The 23,548-nt window shown below is 45.8% G+C and overlaps 1 protein-coding gene across 4 annotated transcripts in view; it reads right to left on the bottom strand.

The window, feature by feature from the left end:
- The window catches only part of IDE (insulin degrading enzyme), a 1,118,175-nt gene that overhangs the window by 1,085,770 nt on the left and 8,857 nt on the right, over positions 1-23,548 (bottom strand). Inside the window, exon 1 of one of the 4 annotated variants that reach the window (XM_085606152.1) lies at positions 16,403-16,556. The exons of 1 other annotated variant lie outside the window; for it this stretch is intronic. In XM_085606152.1, coding sequence (XP_085462278.1) covers positions 16,403-16,431 — 29 coding nt within the window. In that variant the 5' untranslated portion in view covers positions 16,432-16,556. Of the gene's footprint in view, positions 1-15,757; positions 16,032-16,402; positions 16,557-23,548 lie in introns of those variants that run through there. 2 more of the 4 variants (XM_085606150.1, XM_085606151.1) reach the window with 2 other exon arrangements.

Here is a 23,548-nt window from a genome sequence, read left to right as displayed (position 1 = left end):
GCCAGATCCAGGCTGCCTGGGGGGGTATCTTTCAACCGCAAAAACCAGCCTGGAGGTGTCAGATCTTAACAGCCTGATAGCAACCAAGTGACTCCTTACACCCAGGGATCTACACAAGGGTAATAGTCATTTTCTACTCTGGGCATCATACGCTGGGCAGAAGAATAAAAAGTGAGATATCTCTTCTCTAGGCCCCTTACACGCTGGGGATTCTGTACTCTGGAAGATCGCATTTTCCCACTTAGCACGAAAGGCCTAATGGGTAAAGACTGGTCTCTAAATTGTACGAACAATTTCCTGACCAGAGCGGGAGTTAATTCATAGATCGTATATTCATAGCTGGGTGACAACTTAAACGCCAGAAAATCCATAGTCAAAGTGCCTCTACCGTTACCTATGACCTTTTGTGTACCATCTGCCAATAGGCCAATTTAATTAACATTTTAGAGCCAGGAGTGAGGGCCTCTGGTGCTTCCCAAACACCAACTTCCTAAACAATGTCTTAATGTGCAGGAGCCATGGTGTCTGCTGAATGCCAGGAAGGACTAAAATATATTTTTTATTTATAGGCATCCAAGGCAGGTGATGTCCAAATCTTAAGCCAATACAGTAACCTTCCAAGAAATGTTCTTGAATGCCAGATCTAAGTTTAGTGGGACCAATGGAGTGCTCTTTGGGAGAGCAAATAGGTGCCCGATAAACCTTTCCTCGGAATAGGAAAGGATACTACAGTTAGCATAGCCCCAAATCTCTGCTTTATATAAAGCTGCTCCGAGACCCTTGCTATTATAAAGCTCAATTGCTGGAGCAGCTTTCTTTGAAAAAGTTTTATTGTATGTCTTTAGCAGTTGAGACAAATAATGCAATAATAAACAATCAACTTTGTGGACCTGCTAGGACCAATCTAGACTTGGCGTTACCCTTAGCCGTAAGTAATCAAAGTATGATACCTGCTCTATTGTAGTTGTATCAACAGAGAGACAGCAGCTGTAAGGTTTAGATCTAGGGGGGTTGAAGACCATACATTTAGTTTTACCACTGGTGAGTTCTAATCCCCGCTTGAGAGAGAACATTTTAAAATCATCGAGCAATTGTTGCAGACTTCGTAATAAATTGGAAATAAAGAGTGTCATCTGCAAAGAGCAATAATGGCACTCTCCTAGCCCCCACCCTGGGAGCATCACATCCATTCCTGTCTAACGTACTCACAACATCGTTTATATAGAGGGAGAACAGGGTGGGGGGCAGGAAGCATCCCTGCCTGACTCCCTTCTGGATACTTATGGGTGGGGTGAGCTGTACCCTCCTTCTTAAACAGGCATAGTGCTCCTTGCACAACCTTACCAAAATAGCCAGTATATTTGATGGAATGCCCATCCTGTCCAATATTGTCCAAAGCATGGCCCTAGGTATAAGGCTGCCATAGGTCAAAAAAGGCGACAAACAGTCATCACTTGTTTATCACAGTCTTCCAAAAGAGACAGGTGAAGCGGAAAATCTGGTCTCCTGTACTAGTTCTGCTCCTAAATCCAGCCAGACACTCAAATAGGATTTTTTTTTCTCCCCTATCAGTTATAGAGTATGGTTCAAAATGGGTTTAAAAAAATATTTTCTGGGAGGCATTGATGAGACAAATGGGTCTATAGTTGCTAGGGACACTATGCTGCCCCTTTATATAAATTGGGATCATTTCTGCCTGCCTCCAAGAAACAGGGACCGGCGTGCCTTTCAAGAAGACACTTGAGAGGCGGTGCATTTAAGGGCCCCAGATACCCCAGTTTAGTTTGTAGAGCTCGATGGGGGATCTGGTCTGGACCAGATGCCTTCCCTAATGACGAAGAGCTAATAGCCTCCTCTGTCTCCCCGAGGGTTACTTCTAAGTTTATTTGGTCCTTGAGTTTTTCCACCAGCTGGTGATCCACATCAACCCAGCCCTGGTCATCCAAACAAAAATATAAGTTACTAAAATGGATAACTATTATAAAAGCCCAATATATTCATCTTTCATGTATACATAATTATTATTATCATCATCATCATCATTTTGCAGATCCATGTAAATTTTCCAAACATAAACTCTGGCAGAATAATTAAACTTATCATGTAAAGTTTCTATAGCTGAACAAATACTTTTCGCAGCTCCAGAGACACAAATTCACCCACATGCTGTCCCAAACGCTGTAAGGTGCCTAAACCCATGAAATATCTTGTTACCCGGAGCAGGATTGCCAACCAAGTGTCTAGCCTCGATCTGTGTCGGTGGACATCCCAAAAATGTCCTTGTTTCCAAAAAGTTTGGAATTGGGAGGCGAAAATGAATAAAGTACGTTTTTACGACCCCCCCTCAAAAAAGACTAATATTAGATTGTATTCTCCATATTTCACTGGAAATTTTGTCAAACGCAGCCTTTTAACAAAACTGCTGATTTTGCGATTAATTTTTTTTGCAGATCGCAAAATCCTGGAGGGCATGACTAAACAGATTCTACCACTTGTGAAGCCACTGCGAACACAGTTGACTCCAAGAGGTTCTCAGGAAATCTGTCATGCACTCAGCATCAGGGTGCCAGAGATTTTAAGAGTGATACAAGGATAATGGTTATGAACAAGCAAGCAAAGAGTATGTGGGCCCACTTTGTGATGACCACAAAGATGAAAACTCCTGGACATTTATTTGTTTATTTATTTTTAAAAGACTTCTATTTAGAACCAGTGATAATAAACTCTTGGGTACAGTGTGGTTACGTTGTGTGCAGCCTTTTTTTTTTTTAAACAATTAATAAAGTAGACATGGAACAGAAATGACCAACTATGCAGAAATTAAGTTCCACCAAAAGCCAGCTATATTTAAACTTCTAATTCACAACGTTTGACTCAACACTGTTTAAGAATGGTTCAATTTCTTACTGGTAATCTTCATTACTCCTAGTCCTGTTTGTCCCTATCCCATTTGTTACTCATAAAGTGAATCCACCTCCCGAGACAGAAAGGTAACAGGAAATGCTTGAAAAAAAGTGTCCCTCATCCAATAGTCAATAGGCCAAAGCCAATAAGCATTGGAATACCAAGCTCCCTCAATTGTCTGAAGGTCTTGATACCCAGGAGGGTCATAATGAATGGGATGGGAACAAACCGGACTAGGAGTAAAGAAGATTACCGGTAAGTAATTGAACCATTACCTCTACATCCTCATGTCCCTGTCCCATTCACTACTCATGAAGAATACCATAGCCATCCCAACAAGACCTTCAGACTTCCCCAGTCCAAAAACACCAGACACAACAAAACCAATATGCTACTAAAACTAAGGTTTTTAATGAAAAAATGCAACCACACAGAAGAAATAAGGGCAAAACAGAATTCAAAACCCCCAATCCCAAAATTCTTATGAGCATGCAAAATATTTTGAAGGTGGGAATATCTAACAAAAGTATTTTGACCTGTCCAAGCAGCCACTCTACAAATATCAGCAATGGAGATGCCCTGATTAACAGCCCAGGAGGAGTAAAGACAGTTGCTGACGTATTACCCTGCAGTCGCATCCAATGGAAAACAGATCGAGACAGATCCTGAATCACCTGGGACACCAAATCCCTCAGTCTTGGTCTGTGAATCTGGAAGAAAATCCTTGTTCAAATCAGTCCTGAATCAGGCCCCAGGAAGATCCTCTGCTGCGCAGGCTGTAGCTGATACTTGTCCCAAATGAGAAGGAACCATACTCCTAAACCTGCACATGCACAGTCTTTAGTATCTGATCAGATGATGTTCAGTAGGTGCATGCAGAAGTCAATTGTCTAGATAGGGATAAAAGCGGATACCTTAGAGATGCCACCACTTTGGTGAACACCCGAGGAGCCGACTCAGACTGCATATAAGAACACTGAATTGGTAGTGAAGGATGTGGATACAGAAGCACAGATACTTCCGATGAACCGGGTGGATAGGTACACGAAAGTAGGCGTCCTAAAGGTCCAAGGTGACCATCCAATGATCCCCGCATACCTACGGAATAATCCTTTGCAGAGTCTCCATCTTGAATGGAAGAGTCTACACAAATTTGTTCATATGTTTGAGGTCTAACACCATTCGGAAACCCGTTGTGGCTTTCGAAACCAGAAAAATGACAGAATAGAAATCCGGACCTCTGGACATCAGTAGACCTTCTGAAATTGCCTCATCACTCCCAGTCTTGAGAGAGAGAAAAAAGAACAGGAGGAATGCTGGGTAAAGTGTACCCTTATAGGCTATGGCCTATGGGGGTGGAACTCTTTTTTCAAGCATTTCATGTTCATTTTTCTGTCTCTGGAGGTGGAATCACCTCACGGGTAATGAATAGGATGGGGACATAAAGGTAATATACTTTAACAAGCCATCAATTTATTTTTATCATGTTAACTATTAGACCTGGCATCCTTGGTGTGGTTTCCCCTGACTTTTTGACTCTATCTCCTGTATTTTTGACTGTGTGCTGGAATTCTTTTTTTGCTAGTTTAGGTACTCTAGCACTGATCAGCAGTGGTAAAGTTCAAGTGCTCACTGTGGAAATTGTGATCGGGTATCCGTGACTGGCACATTTGATTTACTGTTAAGACCCTAGCAAAGTGCAGTGTGTGTGTCCACGGCCTGTAAGTCAAATGCCACTAGTGGGCCTGCAGCACTGGTTGTGCCACCCACATGAGTAGCCCTGTAAAACTGGTCTCAGACATGCCATTGCAGTGTCTGAGTGCAGTCTGAGATTGCCATGTCGACCTGGCAGGAGCACCCACTTAGGATACGTGTTCAGGTAACGGTGTACACTAGTATCTGTGTGCACAGCTGTGTGTATCAACAATGTTAAATCTCACTTTTGCAGTTTTATAACACAAGTCACAAACAAATAATCATGAATCCATTCGTTTTTCATTCTTTTTGGATTGCACATATATTTATATATACACAGGAAATCTCGTGAAATTTTCCATTAACATACTTCTTCAATGTTTACAGTTAAACAATCAAAACAAAATCATTATACAGATACATGTTGTTTTGACGTGACTCCATCTTTATCTGTGTGTTGCCCTATGCATATCGGGACACCCAGGTCCCTTTCTAAGGGGCCTCTAAATAAATAAATAACAATACCATCATTATTAAAAGATAATGTCTATAACTTGCATTGCAACCAATATCTTGCTTCACCACCGGGATTCCATAGTGTCACATTACAGCAATCTCAATCAAATTCAGCTGGAATAACACTTTTTGGATGCTACAGCATTTGTCTTTGGAACTGTGTGGCTTGAAACTGAGCGCGATGGCGCAGTAGTTTAATTTTAGAAATTCCATGTTCATGTTTTCGGACAGAGCGTGATCAAGCCTGAACGCCAGGAACCAGGCCTATGAGTGTTGGAAAGTGGGTTATTGGTAGGGGCAAATGTAGGTCTGCCACTGACAATAAGGCCACTAACACATGATAGGACTCAGCATAGGTCTTAGAATATTATTCCAATGCTCAACCCTGGGTAGCTTGGCTGCGAGCAGGCAGGCTTAACTTCAAACATAGGTATGTAAAGCCTTTAAAAAACACCAATTCAGTAAATAATTAAGACAACACATAATAAAAATCCAACCCCAATTTATAAAAATAGGAAATATTGTTATCTTTAAAATGACACCAGAACGACAAAAATCCAATGCACGGAACCGGAGATATGAATTTTCAAAGATTTAGCATTATATAGCACTTAGAAAAATATAGCACCTTATTGGGATATCTGGTCGCGATAGACCGGCTCAACGTCAAAGTTTCAGGCCGACCGCGATGGAGCCCTGAGCGGCTACCACTTGCGGTAGGTCCCGGTCACAGTTTTTACCTTCTGACTTAGAAATTTTCTGGAGCTTTTCTTCCCGGGGTCCCTCGAAGCTCTCAGCCAGTCCGGATTCAGTGAGGGTTTGCCGGATAGCCTTGCGACGAGCTCCCGGTCAAACTTATGGAAGTCACACCTCCAGAGCGTTCCAGCGGGGCAAACCCAGGATCCAGGCCTACACGCGGTTGAAGGCAGGCGGCTTGGCTTTCGTGGTTGCTCCCGGTCACCTTTTCTTCATTCGGACTTAGAAACTTTTACGGAGCTTTTTCTCGCAGGGTCCCTCGATGCTCTTCACGGGGCCGGATTCGTGGAGGGTTCGCCCGCCTTGGATTTCTTCTACTCCCGGTCAAACTCTGGAAGTGGGACCTACGGAGCTTTTAGCGGGACAAACCTGGATGGCTTGGCAGGCTCGCGGTTGAAGGCAGGGGCTTGACTGGCCAAGTTGAGTCGGTCCCTCTATGGAGCTTTTTTTCAAAGTTGCTCCAAAGTTCTCCAAACTTCTTTAACTTCTTCCAGAAGTTCCTCAAGTGGTCCCAACGTGTCTCAAACTCAGTCCAAGGGTCTGGAATCTCCAAGATGGTCCTTGAAAGTTGAGGACTTCAGTTCCCACAATCCACTGGTGTTCTCCAGGATGAGGATCCTTGGTGGTGATGGTCCAGGTGAGCTCTGTTAACATGTAGCTTGCAGGGAGGGAGTCCACTCTTTAGTTCTTTTGCAGCAAGGTAATCCACAGGGCTGTAGTTTTCAGCTGGTGTAGTCTTCAGAGGGCAGGCATTAGAACTTTGCACCCCAACTTCTCAGCATGGCAACATCTTGCTTCCTTAAGTTTCAAGCAGCAGATCTGAGAGGCTCTGCCCCTCTCAGATACTTATTCCAAGTTCTCTGGGTCAGGCAGGCGGTCACTCCTGACCAATGGGAGCAGGGTAACTCCTCAAAGATATGACCACATCCTGTAGAGTGTGGCATTATTTTGTCCCAGAGTGCATCAAATCTTCCAAATCCATAATGGCTGATTTTCCAGCAAGGAGGTAAGAGCTGGCTAAACACACCCCTAGCATGGCTAATTTACTTAGACTCTCCCCCGTGCATCTGCTCATACCTTCCTTAATCCTACCATCTGCCTAAGATGGAAAGTTCAGAGTTGTAAATGACACTGTTCTCTGCTCTCCTCTTTGAAGAACATAGCTTACGACTCTGCCCCCTCCTCCTCCCCCCCCCCCCCCCCCCCCCGGCCTGGCATTCCGATGGAACAGCACACTGCCCTGCCAGCAGAGTTGGTTGACCCCAGGGGCTCTTTTATCACCTCTTCAAGGCAGCCCGGCTAATCTACTTAACTCTGACCAATCAGGGCAGACCACTGGAAGGCTGAATCTGGACTTGCAAACAAGAAAGTCTTATAACTTCTTGCATGTACACTGTAGGAGAAATTCAACAATATCATATTGTTTAATTTATTAATACCATTCAGGCAAGTCTTTGAATGGCACTTCTATCCCTCTCCTATCAAGAGTTATTAATCAATAACTTCCTACCATGTTAACCTATGTAGCAGAGGATTTGCAATGGGAAAAATGACTTGGGCCATTTTTCCAGCACCGGGACTTACAAAAACATATTTTATAATTAATGTGCTTATATCTACAGGACCCCCACCCCATGGGACAACTGGGGGAGACTTTAGGGGTTCTGAATCTGTTGAAATATTGCAGATCCTCCCTCCACAGTGCTCCTAGCATCAAAGTCAAATTTGGGCAGCAGTTTATCACAATGTGGGGAGAGAAATGTGAAATTTCACTTAACCCAGGGCATATAGAACTCATTTTATAAGGGTCTACCTTATAGATACCTAAGTTGGGGGGTGCCCAGGGCACAGGATGACTTTGCAACAATGAGCATGTCATAAAACTGTTGAACCTGGGGGGGAAACGGGAGTGCACTCAATTACTCGCCTTTGATATCTATTGCTTTCTAACTTCTGGCATCGACAGGAGCCAAAATCAATAATGTTTCAAACTCTGATATACTTTGAGAGAAGCAAGTGCATGAGCAAATAAATTGACAATTTGTGTTAGGTAAAGTAGAAGAGCCCATGAGAGAGGCAGAACAAATAACAAGTCTGACTGCATCTCTCTTTAGCGAGAATAGCAAATAGGAAACCACAGCTATTCCTGCTAAACTCAAACACATGGTAACACTGGGATTTGACTAAGTGGTAGCAGCATAGCACAAGTCGAGGATACACGCAGGTAGATTGCGTCTACTCACTCTTTTCACCGGGTGGACGCAGTCTACCCTGTCAAAGGGATGGGCCCCACAGAAATATGCTGAACTTGTCCCAGTGTAATTTTCAGACACCGGGACACATTCAGCAGCGTCAGCATGTTGCCTGCTTTCGTTCTGAGCAGATACGTGCAGGCAGGGAGGGGGGCCTATCAGATTCCAGTTAGGCCCATAACAAAGGTCGAAGTTGAGGGGCCATCAGGCCTCCTTTTGTTGGATTAGCCTGGCTGGGAGCCATGGGGAGCTTCACACCTAATTGCAAGAGGGAAAACCAAGGAACACAGCTTATCACTTCACAGGTACTTAAGAGAGGCCTGCTTTTGACTTTGAGCAATCCATGTATATAAAAGAGATATGCATGCACTGTAACAATGTCAGATGTGTTGTTCTGTCCCAGTATTTACACAAATAATTTAAATAACCATATTTTGGTTTATTTCTTTGACAAGTGACAAAAAGAACTGTTAAAAGCAGTAACCCACTTACCTATTTACATAAAATAAAAAGGTCAACTCCGGGTTACATAATGTGCTTTGCAACAGACTTAATAACCCTCTCTGCTACCCTGATTCTAAAACTGGAACTCGACAAAACACAAATCTCACCAGCAAATATGTTAACCTCCAGAGAATCTTACCATTATTTATATTCCCTGAGAAAGATCTCTGCAGCAGGGGCCTGAACCCCATAAGATATTTTAAAATGTAGACTTTGCAACCAATTAAGCAGAACAGATTCACTGTCTCGTTTCCCCTTGTTGCCAATTTCTTTGTGGAGAGTTTTTTTTTAATTAAATGTGTAAGTTGAGGCCCAGATTTTGCTTCCGAGTTGTGTCACTTTTTTGGAACAACCCCGACTCAAAATGTAATTGATTAATATGGTAATGCGCTCATGATAGATTTGCTAAACATGTGTGAGGTCTGATGTCACTTCTTGAGGTCATGGATTGTGATGACCAGGGATGGCCTTAGGCATGGGCGATCTGGGCCCAAGCCACCAATATTGCGAGGTGTGCAGCAGAGAGCTGCCGGACAATGTAATGCCAACAGCAGCTCGTCCATCCCACTTGGTATCAATAGGGTCCCGCTAAAGACTTTGTAATTAGCCCTGAATGTATCTCAGCATAATTGTTAGCACCCTCTCAACCCCATACCCTCCTCCAATCTTCCTCACACTTTCTGCCGCCACACCGCAAGGACCCCCCACCCCCACAACAAACAAAATATTTTTTTTTTATGCCCTGGGCTCCGTCTCTGTCAATCTGATTTAGTGCTGTCCCTGGTGATGCCACTTCCTGTGATGCCATGTGCGTTGTCATGCACGGCAATGTCACACGCCATGATGTCACTTGGATACTCCCTAACTTGGTTAGTTCCCCACTTTTTCTTTTTTAAGGACATATGCCCGTGGTAGCAGGATAGGAATCTACGAAAATGGAAATAGGACGAGGTGATGGGTAGCAGGATGAACTGAATTAGATGCAAATAAGTATACCTTTGTGTATTGTTAAAAAATAAATAAAATTAGAGCCTTTCTAGTCGTTTAGCTGCATTCACCTACTTTCTCGTTACGTGTGAATGAGGCCAGTGGTTGGAGCGCCCCAGACTTTGGAAGGATGGCAGAAGACTGTCACATGGCAGGTCATACATAGCTTTGCAGTTAGGCCTTATAATGCCCCGATTACTTACCAGTAATCTTCATTACTCCGAGTCCTAGTCTTCCTCGCCACAGTATTCACATATGAGCCTCCGGCTCCACACAGAACTCCAAGTAAAATTAAAAGAGCAGCGCTCTAGTCTCCCCTCCCTCCTCCAATATGGCCCCCAGTGTCTTCAGCCAATCCCATAAAAGGATACATACCAATCATCACGACCTGATAAACAAAGCCGCAGACATGAAGCCACCACCAGGGCCGGGAGAGAAGGGAAACTATACTGTGGCGAGGAAGACTAGGACTCGGAGTGATGAAGATTACCGGTAAGTAATCGGGGCATTACCTCCTCGTCCAGTCTTCCTCGCCACAGTATTCACATATGAGCCGATACCAAAGCAACCAGCTTCATGTAAGGAAAAAGACCACACCAAAGTGCAGTGAAAAACAAAATTTTATATACAGAGGTACAACAATCAAGACAACCTCTCAAGGCATCCCCGCAGTCAGAACAGAAGATGCAAATGAAACAGAACCCCCACCCCCAACCTGGAGGCGGTAATGGGACATGAATGTATGAGGCGAAGACCAAGTAGCAGCCCGGCAAACATCCTCCATGGACACCCCTTTGAAGGAGGCCCAAGACACAGCAACAGAGCGGGTGGAACGCCCCTGAACAGGAAGGGAGGGAACTTCAGAAACCGAAGCATACGCCAACAAAATGGCCTCCTTTATCCAGCGACTGATCGTCGATAGGGAGGGTTTCAGTCCCTGACGTGACAAACCATAATTGACAAACAAGTTGTCCACTTTGCAAAAGGAAGACGTGCGTGACAAATATATCAATAAAGCACGACGAACATCTAAGAGGTGCAACAGGGATTCCTCATTCGAGGAAGGATCAGGACAAAGACATGGAAGCACCACCTCAGAAGACCTGTGAAAATAAGAATCCACTTTCGGAATGAACGTAGGATGAGGGCGCAACACAACCCTGTCCGACAAAACCAACAAAAAAAGGAGCAGAACGAAGGAAGGCACCCAACTCACCCATACGTCTGGCAGAAGCAATCGCCACAAGAAACACCACCTTGAGTGTTAAAAACTTCAACCCCACCGACTCCAAAGGCTCGAAGGGAGCCAACTGCAAGGAGCGCAAAACCAAAGGCAGGTCCCAAGGTGGAGGACACATAATAGGACGGGGGCGTTGAAAAGAGTGAGACTTAAAAAGTCTAGCAACCAATGGCGAAACACAAATTAAAGGGAGGACATGGAACGCCTGAATCGCAGCCCACTGAGCCCGAAGAGTCGAAATGGCCAAGCCCAGCACAAATCCATCATTCAAAAAATCCAAAACGCGAGCCGGATCCAACGAAGCCATCGACAGATCGCGACACAGACACCAAGAAACAAAATTATCCCAGTGTTTTGCATAGGATTTAAGAGTAGAAGGTCTCCTGGATTGCTGAATGACCCCAGCCACAGCCAATGAACAGCCAGTTCGCATCAACGAATCCCTCTCAAGAGCCAGGCCCGCAGACCCAAGGAACGGAACACAGGCAGAGGACGAAGAGGACCCAACAGAGGATAAGGACTGAAAGGCAAGGCCCACCCCGGAGACACAGCTAATTCCAACATCAGGGGATACCAAGGGCGACGCATCTAACCCGGAGCAATGAGAAGCACAAAGGATCCCTCCCTCTTGATCTTCTGCAAGACCGCCGGAATCAGGGGAACAGGGGGAAACGCATACAAGAGACCCGTCGGCCAAGGGAACGACAGGGCATCCACCCTCCATGCATCCCGGCAAGGCATAATTGTGCAAAAGCAACGGATCTTGAAATTGTCCTGGGAAGCGAAGAGGTCGACAATCGGACAACCAAACATCCGCCGCAACCTCCTGAACATCACATGTGTCAGGGACAAAGAGCCCATGGAGGGAAACACCCGGCTCAGACAATCCGCCAGTGTTCTCCGTGCCAGGTAGATAAATGGCAGATAGGGACTCCAGATGCAACTCCGCCCAAAAACAAATCAGACGGCTGAGGCAACTGAGGGATTGAACCTTGCACCCTCCTTGATTGTTTATATACGACATCACAACCTGATTGTCCGTTCGAACCTGCACATGGTGACCCTGAATCAGATCCGAGAAATCCAACAAACCCAGAAGTACGGCTTTCAGCTCCTTGTAGTTGGAGGAACATGACAACACCGACTGAGGCCAAACCCCCTGAGTCGTCGAATCCCCCAGAGTAGCACCCCACCCCAGCAGGCTGGCATCGGTAGTGACCACGCGGGTGGGAACAATCAGAAAGGGGCGGCCCCTGGACAGATGACCCTCGTCCAACCACCAACCCAGGACCACCCGAACTTCTTCCGACATAGGAACCAAAACAGTCATATCTAGGGAACAGGGGTCCCAATGCGACAAAACGTGGGACACCACCGGGTACATGTGGAGTCGAGCCCACGGCACCGTCAACAATGACGCCGACATCAGACCCTGAACACTCAGCCATAGGCTCACAGGATGAGAATGTCCCACCAACAGGGCACGAACTGCAGACACCAGGGACAGAATCCTGGGAGGAGGTAGGAACACCATACCCAACCGAGTCCTGAACAGAGCCCCAATGAAAGTCAATTCCTGTGCAGGAACCAGGGAGGACTTCGGTACATTCACTAGGAACCCATGATGCTCCAGGACATGGCACACCCTCTGGACATGCAACTCCGCCTTAGGAAGAGAAGAAGCAGAAATTAAAATGTCGTCCAGATAAGGAAAAACACTAATGCCCTCCCCATGCAAAAGGCCAATAAGAGGAGCCAGAACCTTAGTAAAGACCCTGGGAGCAGAGCAGAGTCCAAAGGGCATTACCTGGAATTGGTAATGCCGACCCATCACGCAAAACCGGAGAAATTTCTGAGAGTCTGGATGAACAGGGATATGGAGATAAGCATCCCTCAAGTCATCGATGCAAGGAAGTCGCCCTGAGATATCAGAGGAAGGATCAACTGAAGGGAAACCATCTTGAACTTCTGGTTAGGGATGTAAGTATTCACCCACTTCAGGTCCATCACTGGCCGAAGATCCCCAGTGCGCTTTGACACCAGGAAAAGGATGGAATACACACCCAACCCCAATTGATCGATGGGAACAGGAATCACCGCACCCTTGACCACCAGGGATTCAATGCCTTCCAAAAGCGCCAATCTCCGTACAGGATCTCTGGGACAAGGAGTGGCCCTGAAACAGTCTGGGGGAGTCTGGATAAATCCAATACGCAAACCCTCTGAAACCACCTGCAGCACCCATTTGTCCGAAATAGTCATTCTCCAAGACTCCAGGAAGAAACTGAGGCGACCCCCAACCGGACCCATACCAGGAGCGATCCAGTCACGACTTCGGTGCAGGAGTGGAGGAGGAAGAAGAACCGGAGAACCAGGTTTTTCCAAAGGAATGAGCACCCCGGCCACGCCCCCTCCCACGAAAGGGCTGACCAGCGCGACCCCTCCGAGAAGGGCCAAAAGCCCTCTGAGAACCAAAGGAACGGAAGTGACCCGCCCTCTCAGGAGCCAGGAGTTTACGGTCCTCCGCCGTTTTCTTAACCATGTCATCCAGAGGCGACCCAAAAAGTTTAACCCCAGAAAAAGGAATCTTCATCAGGAGATTCTTCTGCGCAGCATCAGCCTTCCATGAACGAAGCCACAACTGGCGTCTCGCAGCCACCGAAGACCTAGCCGCGGAAGCCGCCACTCCCAAAGAGTCAAAGGAGACATCCGAAAGCAACCGAACTTGTTGCTCCATCATAGCCAGGGTAGAAGAAACATCCTCCCCCTGGTCCAACAATTCAGACAGAGACTGAAAATCCTTAAGCAAGGATTGTATAGTGTAAGAAGCATAGGCAGCCGCCCTGATAGAGAAATTCGCAGCCGCAAAAGTGCGCTTCACCGCACCATCCACTTTACGGTCAACCGGGTCAGCAGGAGAAAAATCCTCAGACACTACAGTTCCATGAGACGCCATGCTGGCCAACAAGGAATCAACCTTCACCGAGGAAGGGAATTTCACATCAAAGTCCAGTAGCGGTACCTCTTATTCAAAAAGCGTGGAAAGGAACCCTTGTCCACATCTTTCCATTCATTCTCCAGGACCCTCAAGACTGAAGAGTGTAGAGGCAAAGAATCAGGTTCAGGACGCTGGTATTGCACAAATAGATAGTCTTCCAGAGGAACAACAGAAGCAAGAAACACCAAGTTCTCTCTAATGTAACCCAGCACCTCCTTCAGGTCGGCACCCTGCACAAAACGACCTCTGACATCAACCTCCTCCTCAATGTCAGAATCAGCAGCCGCAGCGCCATCAACCTTAGCCCGCTTTGCAGGAGGAACAGGCATCTGACCTTGCATAGCAGCAGCCACAGCAGAATTGATCATCTGCTGCAACACGTCCATAGAGGGGATTTGTATACCAGAACCAGAAGCCTCAGGAGCAGAATCAGGCACAGAACCACACTCCATCATAGTCATACACCAGTGAACGCATGAAGTGAAACACAGGCAGGTAAGAAGACAACACGTCTGGCATAAAAGGCCCCGGGGTTGCTAGGCAACCTAACACGCCAATACATGCATCAGACAAATTAACATAAATGTCGTAGGAAACAGCCGCGCGCATGCCCATAGACAGAGGATGTAACACAGAGACCGTTTTGTGAGGATGGAGACAGACCGAACACCGCCCTACCACTGTAAGGAACGTGCACCGAACCAGCAGCTCAAGAAATGCGTACGGGAATCACCCGCCCCCACAGCAAATACAAGCGGCCCCGTCAGGAGGTAAGAACGCTACCGGGAGCCTCCGGCCCCCAGATCAAACGCATCCGGCCGCGCTACGTCCGCTTAGCAGGACGCGCGGCCGGTAAAGTAAACAAACCACCGACAACAGTCAGGAGGCCGAATCCAGAGTCACAGCATGACTCATCACAATCGAACGCCACTGAAAGTCCGCTGAAGCAGGACCAGAGGCGCGAAGGCTGTAGGAGGTAAAAAAACATTTAAGTAAACTACCGACAACAGTGAAAAAAACATACTACTACCCCCAAACTAGATACCCCAGGGCATAACTGGTCTGCTTAAGCAGGAACCCAACCCCACTCACCTGATCAACAGGCAACACAGCACTCGGAGAAGTGCAGAAAAAAAGAACAGGTCGTGATTATTGGTATGTATCCCTTTATGGGATTGGCTGAAGACACTGGGGGCCATATTGGAGGAGGGAGGGGAGACTAGAGCGCTGCTCTTTTAATTTTACTTGGAGTTCTGTGTGGAGCCGGAGGCTCATATGTGAATACTGTGGCGAGGAAGACTGGACGAGGAGGTAATGGAGAGGCGCAAGTCGGTTCTGCTGGTAGTTAACGAAATGTTAAAATAGCCCAGACTGCCTGCCATCGCTTCTGAGCCGGAAAGCAATGTTTTGGAAGTGGGGGACTGGAGCATACCCTATCTTCAGTCTTGGGTGAGGGTGTATCCAAAGGAGTAAGTACAATCTGTCATTCTTTAGCATTGCGGCTGGTAAAAAATATGGGTCTGGGAAGGCAAGCTGGTTTGGACATAGTTTTATGAAGCAGAAAAGGACTTTTCACAAATTAGGCAACACGAAGAAAATATAAACGGCTCAGAGAATAAGTTTAAATGGGACCTGGGAAGAACGGGATACCATGTGCAGGACACAGAGTAGGAGGCGGAGCTTCTCCAGAGTGGGTGAACAGCAGCTGGGGGAGGCGGATACACACAATTACCACGGAGTGAAGCCGCAAAAAGACAGTTGCTGTGGACCAGGAAGAAGCGCTGAGTCACGGCTCTAAGGACTGACACCAGCACAGCCAACGTCTGTCGGAATCGACACAAAAGAAACGCGGTTGAAGGCCCGCGAGTGTAGACGGCTTCGAGACTGGCCAACAAGCACACTCACCCGATAAAGGAAGACGCAGGCCTGCAGAACCCGTGGAGGGACCTAGTAATAGAGGGCAGCAGCTGACGACTCACACACAGCATACCCCGGACTCAGCAGCATAGAACACAGCCTCCGGCAAGCCCTGAAAACAAGGTGCTGCTGCCCCCTTTCACCGACAGAGGCGCCATATCCGCTGCGTAGCCAATCCCACTCAGCAGCCAACCAGGCCCGACTTTCGAAAGAGAAAGAGTGAGAAAACCCTATCATTCGCAACGTATGACACGCACGACGCACAGACGTAGTTGTCAGTGTCAATAAAAAGAGAACGTACGTTCAATTTCTTTTCGACGTTGGACTCTTCTTTTGCGCGTGCGCGGGCCTAGATCAACAAAAAAGGCTTAGGTCTTACTTTTCTCGCACTTGTGGTAAGACTTGAAGCGCTTGTTCTTGAGTCAGGGGGTGTCAAGTATCTCCGCGGATTCATCCACTTCAGTTTTGTCCCCAATACCCACCCACCGCCACCCCGAAGATCCAGTCGTGAAACAATTGTACCAGCAACCGTGTTCACGAGGAGTGCAACGGGCAGCAGTTCGAACGTGAGGCGGGCGCTATGTGCCTGGCTGCGCACTCATTGTTGGCCGTATAAAGTAGGCATAGTCTCACCTGCTCTTGTGGCCAGATGAGACGGACATCTGTAGCAGACAAACTTTGGGAGATCACAGCGCTACTCTGGCGAGGAATGGGGGAGGCAGAAACAGGTGCTTCTGCTGTCACTGGTGACTTGTGTTACCTGACACCCACCTGCCTGCCTGCATAGCAGATAGTTCGCAGCTTTACCTTAATGGAATCCAGCTGACGCAGGTGGTTACTGTTAGCGTACCACGTATACAAACAATCTACTAGACAGACGTGTAAGAAGGAAGGTAAATGAAGTGCACAACGCAAGTTTGTCGTCTATGCTGGTTTATTTAGGTATCGGGTAAACGGGAGAATCGGGAAACAACGGCTATTTGCAACCTTTTACCAGCCCACCGAACCCTCCCATCAACCTTCCATGCGTCCAGTGGTCTCAGTGGGGATTGGGGAAAAAAAAGTAGGGGAACTGTGGGCAGAGAATCAGAGGGCGGGAATAACCCAAGGATTGGATCACTGGGCGGAGTTAGAGGTGTGGCCAGGATTGGCAAAACATCCCAATTTTTAGTATTTGGCATTTCACTTACCAGTGAGTGACAGCTTATTATGTTATGTAATACAACCAATGGATACACATGATTATTTAACGATTAATATGAGTAATTGACATCAAAATAAATTCACAAAGTGGGATATGTTTCTAATCACAGAATGTCCCAAATATGCTTAAAAGTGGAAGCACAAGCCATTTGTTTCCGAGCCATGGAGTTTGTCGTCAGCAATATACACAGAGACAATCAATTTTACGTGTGTAAATCACTGTATAGGAAATGTTACATAAGACAAAGGACTACAAGGTGTAGGAGTCACATGATAACCATATTAGTAGGCAGTATAGTTTAATAGTGATTGATCTGGAGAAACACAAACTCAGAATTTACAACTTAATACCATGATTGGGGGTTCTCTTTAATAATCCATATTGATTTCTATCCAAATGAACAATTTTTGCAACATTAGGATAGTCAAAGGCTTAGGGAAAAAAACATAAAGCTCTAGTTTATATCTTGCAGTTTGTATGCAGCTCTTAGATGAAAGTTAATAGCTCACTGTTCTTTGTTAGGATTTTAACTTATAAACTGCAAGTAGCAAAGGGATCTTACAGACAAAAGCAGTAACCCACTGACCTATTTTAAATATGTGCACTTTGTGATGGGCATGGTACATTTTCTTTGCAGCAGGCACATTAACCCTTTGCCCTATCTTTCCATGAGCCAAAACTTCCACTAGACAAAACTCCGATCTCGCTCTAGGAAGAAGTTTATTCACTGAAGTTATCATGACATTTTTATTATTGCTGAAAATTGCTGTAGGCCAGGAAGGATGCAGCAAGTGCTTTTAAAACCATAATTTACAACACCCCCTCAAAGTCAGCACCCGTTGCAGTCACACCGGTCGCACCGCCCTAGAGCCGGCTCTTCTCAGGGGTCCTGTGACCTCTGTGACAGTCACTATTGCTCTAGGGTCTGCTACTTCGTAGGTCTGCCCGCAAGACTGGAGGTGAACTTCAGTATGGATTGTTGTGGGCAAGCCTTCAAGGTGAACCCACACTTGCCACTGCTAGGGTCCACCTGCTGGTGCTAAGACACCAGGGCTTTTCCGGGGCCTTGAAAGGTCTAGCACGGGAATGTGCTCCCTCAGGGGGAGTGGTCTGGGGGAATGTTCATGAAGGCTGAACCTGGTATCCCAGTTCTAAATTAGGCAGCTGTGCCCACAGTGCTACATCCGCTCCCTCACTGAACACTATACTGCCCCACTGAGAGAAATTCACACTGCCTTCAACTACAATCCAGATTGACCTGCTATAAACAACCGGATGCGACTCAATTCAAATTACGCACTAGGCAAGAGCAATATGCTGCCTAAAGGAAATAGTAACAACACCCTGGAAAAAGCAACCACTCATAGGGAATGAAAGATTAAATAAAGCATTTGAAATGTAGCAGGAACAACATAGTGAACTTAACGCTTTTACATTTATGCAGAAATCGAGTATTTTTGCCTGAAAACTACAGGGCCCAGAAAGGACACATTTCAATGTCCACTGCTTATATGCTTACAAAACGTAAGTAGTATGGTTTAAAAAGACCACATTCGTGAACACAAAGCTGCCGTACACATTTTGTTTTCCAATCCACCCATCAACCAGGTATGGCAAACTCGGTAAAGTGACGCTAATGTTTTTGGGGTTTGAATAAAACCAATCTGGCCACTTTAAGAACACTCCATCTTGCTTTATTTAGTTATTGATTTTTCATATTATGAACCCTTTTATTTCCGAGGTTGCACTTTTGGAATATAAAAATGTCAAAACGGCATTTCCAGCAAAAGTTGTTTTATTTTTTGCATCCATTTCACAGGGGAACAAATGAACGACAGGAAGAAAGAAAGGGTGAGAACCATTTCTTGAGTCAGGGTAAGTGAGGAGGAGTTAGACAGAGAGGGAATAAGGGTAAGAAAGAGGGTGGGTGATGGGGCAGCTGCCAGCGGCAGAGCAGAAGCGGACACCTTGCTTGTCTTGTTTGGGCAGGCAGCAAGAGATGGAGACCTTTTCCTTCCCTGCTCCCCGCCCGTCCCCCCAACAGCCACTAATGCCGAGCCTTCTCTGCAGGCCTTGGATATTTCTTACGCATGGGACGCGTGTTCAAAATAAGAAAGTAGGGGAACGGAATCTTTAGAATTAAGGAAGTAGGGGCACGCCGTGCCCTGCCGTTCCCGCCCACTTCGACCACTGCATGCGTCCATCACCAGCCCACCGTGCGTCCATCACCGACACCAACCCCTACACATTCTAGTCTTACCATACCAGCATCCACGTTCCAAACGCTCGCATCATACCCCCAACGTACACTTACCAACTGCTCCAGACACAACCTAACAAAGCAACATAACCTACACACAATACAAACAAACCTTACACAAGTTGAATACCTCAATAAATTTGGCATAACATCATTTTGGAACTTAGCAGGAACCAAACTATTTCTACCTCGTGTCCCACTTTGCAAGCCTTCTATATTTTCTCTACCTAGATCATAGCATCAATCAGGACCATTACCGTCATCATCCAGAAACTTACCAGAACACGCACTTGTACTGGGGAAAAGAGGTCTCGTTCTCACTACAACCTTTAAACGCAGAAACTCAATTGAATGTCCACACTATTCCACCTTATACTTCTACTGCTCCTTTCAGAACCACAGTAACTGTAGCAAGCTAAGCTGAGTAAGTTCTACCCAGGCCTTCCGGGCATGGTCAGCAAATAATGTTCCTATTGTCCATGTATTGACCCATTCTCATTTTATACTCTTCAATTATCGCCTTACATTCACACATACCGTTTAATACCTACCTAAGCTTCCCATTCTCACCTTCAAACACCATGGTGACAAATGTGACCCTGGCTTCGGCCCCCTTAGCAATTGTGATTGGCCATGTTTCGAGCTAAGTGTCGTTCTATATGCCATTTAAACTGCATTGTTGTTTTCCTCCATAGGTTAACATTGAACTGTTTGAAAATTGCACAGTGTTGACTTTCGAAAAATGAAAGTATTTTTCCTGAAAAACGTACTTACTTTTTTGCAGAGATCTTGGGCTTCAAATAAAACTCAAACAGATTTTTTTCCACAAAATTGGCGTGGATCTCCTTTTTGAGTTGTCAGTTATTGGTCAATGTGTGTGCAATAAATGTCTTACACTCTTCTGTGTTAGGCCTAAGGCTTTTCGCTACACTACCACTAATATAGCACTTCGGTTTACATTGAGCCCTGTACACTATACGTATACAGAGCCAGCTTCCTACATGTCCTTGAATGCTCAAGGATGGCTACTGGATTGCATTTTTTTTTATCTCCAAGGAGATCTGCTGCTTCAATGAGACTTGGGTTGTAGATGGTATTATGGCAGCAGCAGCACCCCTGGACTGCATGGGTTTTGCCACCAAAGCAATTAGATCCAGTAGAGGAAGCGTGATGGGGGTGCTCACCACCTGGATCTCTGCAAAATTGCACTATATAATTTCCAAAGTTGCTTCATCCACAACCCCATTATGTATGTTACATGTAAGACTTACCAAGGCCCTCAAGAAATCACGTGCCATAATCAGCTACATTCTATTCTCAAACTACCAATGAATATTGGTGATGGACATGCAATTAATCCAGCTGCCCAAGAGTGATCTTAAGCCTCTGTGTTGTAAGGATGGAGCAGTGACCGTGCCTGAGCATCTCCTGTATTAAATCACTAGTATCTTCCCAGATAACAGTAGGAGAGTAGTAAAATGGAACACACTTGTTAACTCAACAGACAAGGACATACTGATGGCCGTATGGAAATACGTGCTGAATATACAAGCCGCTGGAAACAAAGTCCATAACTTGGTACTAGAAAATTATAATACTATGTCACGAGAAATCACACTCTGCTGGTCTACAACTTGGATGCCCAAGCAAAATGGTAGGGTTAAAAATGCCACTGTGTGGTATGATAAGGTGTATAGACTCACCAAGTTAAAGGGTATTAAAGCTATATAGGGGCTAGTATCATTTGTTCGCTGCTGAGCAAAGATTTAGGAGTGAAATGAGTGAATAAGTATAAAGCTTTACTAAGGAAGAATACATTAATCTTTCAGCAAGGAGTGTTTAATGACCTGATTCAGGCAGCTGAAGAGAAAAAGAACAGGTTTTTGGGGTAACATTTCCATTGTGTTCAGGGACGAGCCAAACATTCATGACCATCATTTATGCTCACAAACCTGGGTGTATAATTATAAGGCACTATATAATAGCAGTGATGGTCTGATGCACTTAGAAGAACCTGCTAACTATAGGTCAACTGGAGAATTACATTTTCTATACCCAGAAGAAGAAAGAGCAATCTTAAAGTAAAAGGCAATAAAGCCCCAGGCCCTGACAATGTTCTGGTGGACATGGAGAAGTGTGGCTCAATGGTTAGAGCGGCAGACCCTGATGCAGAGGTCTGGCCCGGACCAGGGTTCAATTCCCGCCTCGGCGGGTCTTGGGCTCAATTTCCCCGGACCCGATAATTCTCACCTCGGTGCCTATTCTAATCATGGGTCCCACTCTGCAACTCTGGGCAATAGCTTGCTTAATCTCCACAACGGCCCCAAAAGCGCTAAGATACCTGGCTTCATCTTGGGGGTGCCCAGGAGTGGGCACTTCACAGGGAAAGGCCAGGAAGTGTTCCACAGCGGTATGTGCACAGCGCCTGAGAGACCCTTTCGGGGGGGTGCGGAGCGCTATATAAATGCAATACATTTACATTTACTTTGACCCCAAGGCCTGGTTAACAATCTTGGCTAAGTTCTACATTGCAGCGTTTGAAAAAACTGCAATCCCTCTTCATGGCAAACTGCTATCATAATTAAGGCTTTCTGTTTTCCATTTTTACTGATAAATGCAGAAAAAAACATTTATTTTTCTATCTTTATTTTTAAATGTGGATAAAAACGGAAATTTGGTTGTTTTTGGATGATTCTAAATGCTGTCGTTCGTGGCTGCCAGACCAATAGCTGTGCGGATTAACGGGAAAGGGGATTAAAAAAATGAAGGAATTTTACTAAAGAGCCTGAAACAGCAGTAGATTTGCACAACCTTGATACTAAAATGTGCATGTTTTCTTATAAGTGCATATTTTAACATCTGAGTGTGTATATATATATCAATGAAACCTGTCAGGCGTTCAGGCACGAGTGTACATTAACTGGTTAAATAAATGCAGAAATATACACATTTCAGCTTCATTTTTTCACAAAACCTAACATAAATATGGATAAATACATCTAAAATTAGCAAAAAATAAACATGGATAAATACTGACGGAAATGACAAAAATATAAATACCATAAAACCGGGAGCCCTAATCATAATGCCCTTCCATAAAAAAGGTAGAGAGTTACTTCCCAGTAATTATAGGCCCTTTTCACTACTTGACAGTACTGGGGAAATCTTTGGCTGTGTTTTTTTTATGATTTAACTCTTTTTTTTTTTAAATTTGAAGAAGCCAAAATATCACAGGGCAGTTTGTAAAGCAGCAGGTCATGGGCTACGCAGAGCCCCGGCATATGGCATGGCTTTAAACAAATGAGACCTAGCACTAAATAAAAACAGGAAAGAACAAAGAAAGAACAGCCCTCCCACTCCCCTTATCCCCCCCTCCCCCGTCCACTGTGAGTTGAAGATTGTGTTAGGAGTGTAACGTTAACAATCGTGTAGTGGGTCACGGAGCCTCAGTGTCGGGTGTGGTGAAGCGCAGGAGGCGTAAGTACCTGGGGCAGGTAAGTTCCCTGAACTCCTGAGTGAGGATGCCCAAGAGTGGTTCCAAAGCTCTCCAAATGTCGAGCCCTTCCCAGCCAGTGTAAGGGATATTTTCTCCATCCCCAGTATGTGCCAAAGGCGTTGGAGCCCGCCTAAGTGAGTGGGAATGCGGGAAGTCCTCCAGTGAAGCAGAATGTTTTGGTTGGCCGTGCCCAGCGCAATCGCTATGTGGTGGCCTCTTTTTGACACGAGTGGATATGTTAGGGGGTTCAGCACACCCAAAAGAATATAGCTAGGGAATCTGGGAAGCTCCGGTCCCAAATACTCATCAATTTCGTCTAAAATCTGGGACCAGTATTGTCGCAAGTGTTCGCATTCCCACAGGAGGTTGACCAGCATACCAGTCCTCCCACAACCGCTCCAACATTCTGCGCTTTGCGTGTGGTCCGCTTGATGTAAGCGTTCTGAAGTGTAATACCAGTAGGTGACTAGCTTAGTCAAAGTTTCTGTGAGGCCCATATTGCTTACTGTGTGTCGAGCACTGTAGTACACCCCTCCCATTGTTTACTGCTCAGTTCGAGTCCCAGCTCTTTTTCCCAGCGTGAGCGACCTGCGTTGTGTGTGTATTTGTATCGGGAGAGTAGCATCTTATAGAGGTCTGAGATCAGTTTCTTGTCGGATGATCGTGTGATTAACCATCGTTCATATGAAGTAAGAAGTCTCTATGCGTGTGGCCTATTGTCCGGGTGCAGCGCCCAATGTCGTAGCCGTAATCGGAGCTGAGCTGGGAAAAAGGAATCACCCCCTGGGTATCAAAGAAGAGACCTAGTGCTCGGCATTC

This window comes from Triturus cristatus, chromosome 1_2, assembly GCF_964204655.1.
Source record: "Triturus cristatus chromosome 1_2, aTriCri1.1, whole genome shotgun sequence".
NCBI classification, from domain to species: Eukaryota; Metazoa; Chordata; class Amphibia; order Caudata; family Salamandridae; genus Triturus; species Triturus cristatus.
This window is presented reverse-complemented; position numbering and strand designations above follow the sequence as displayed.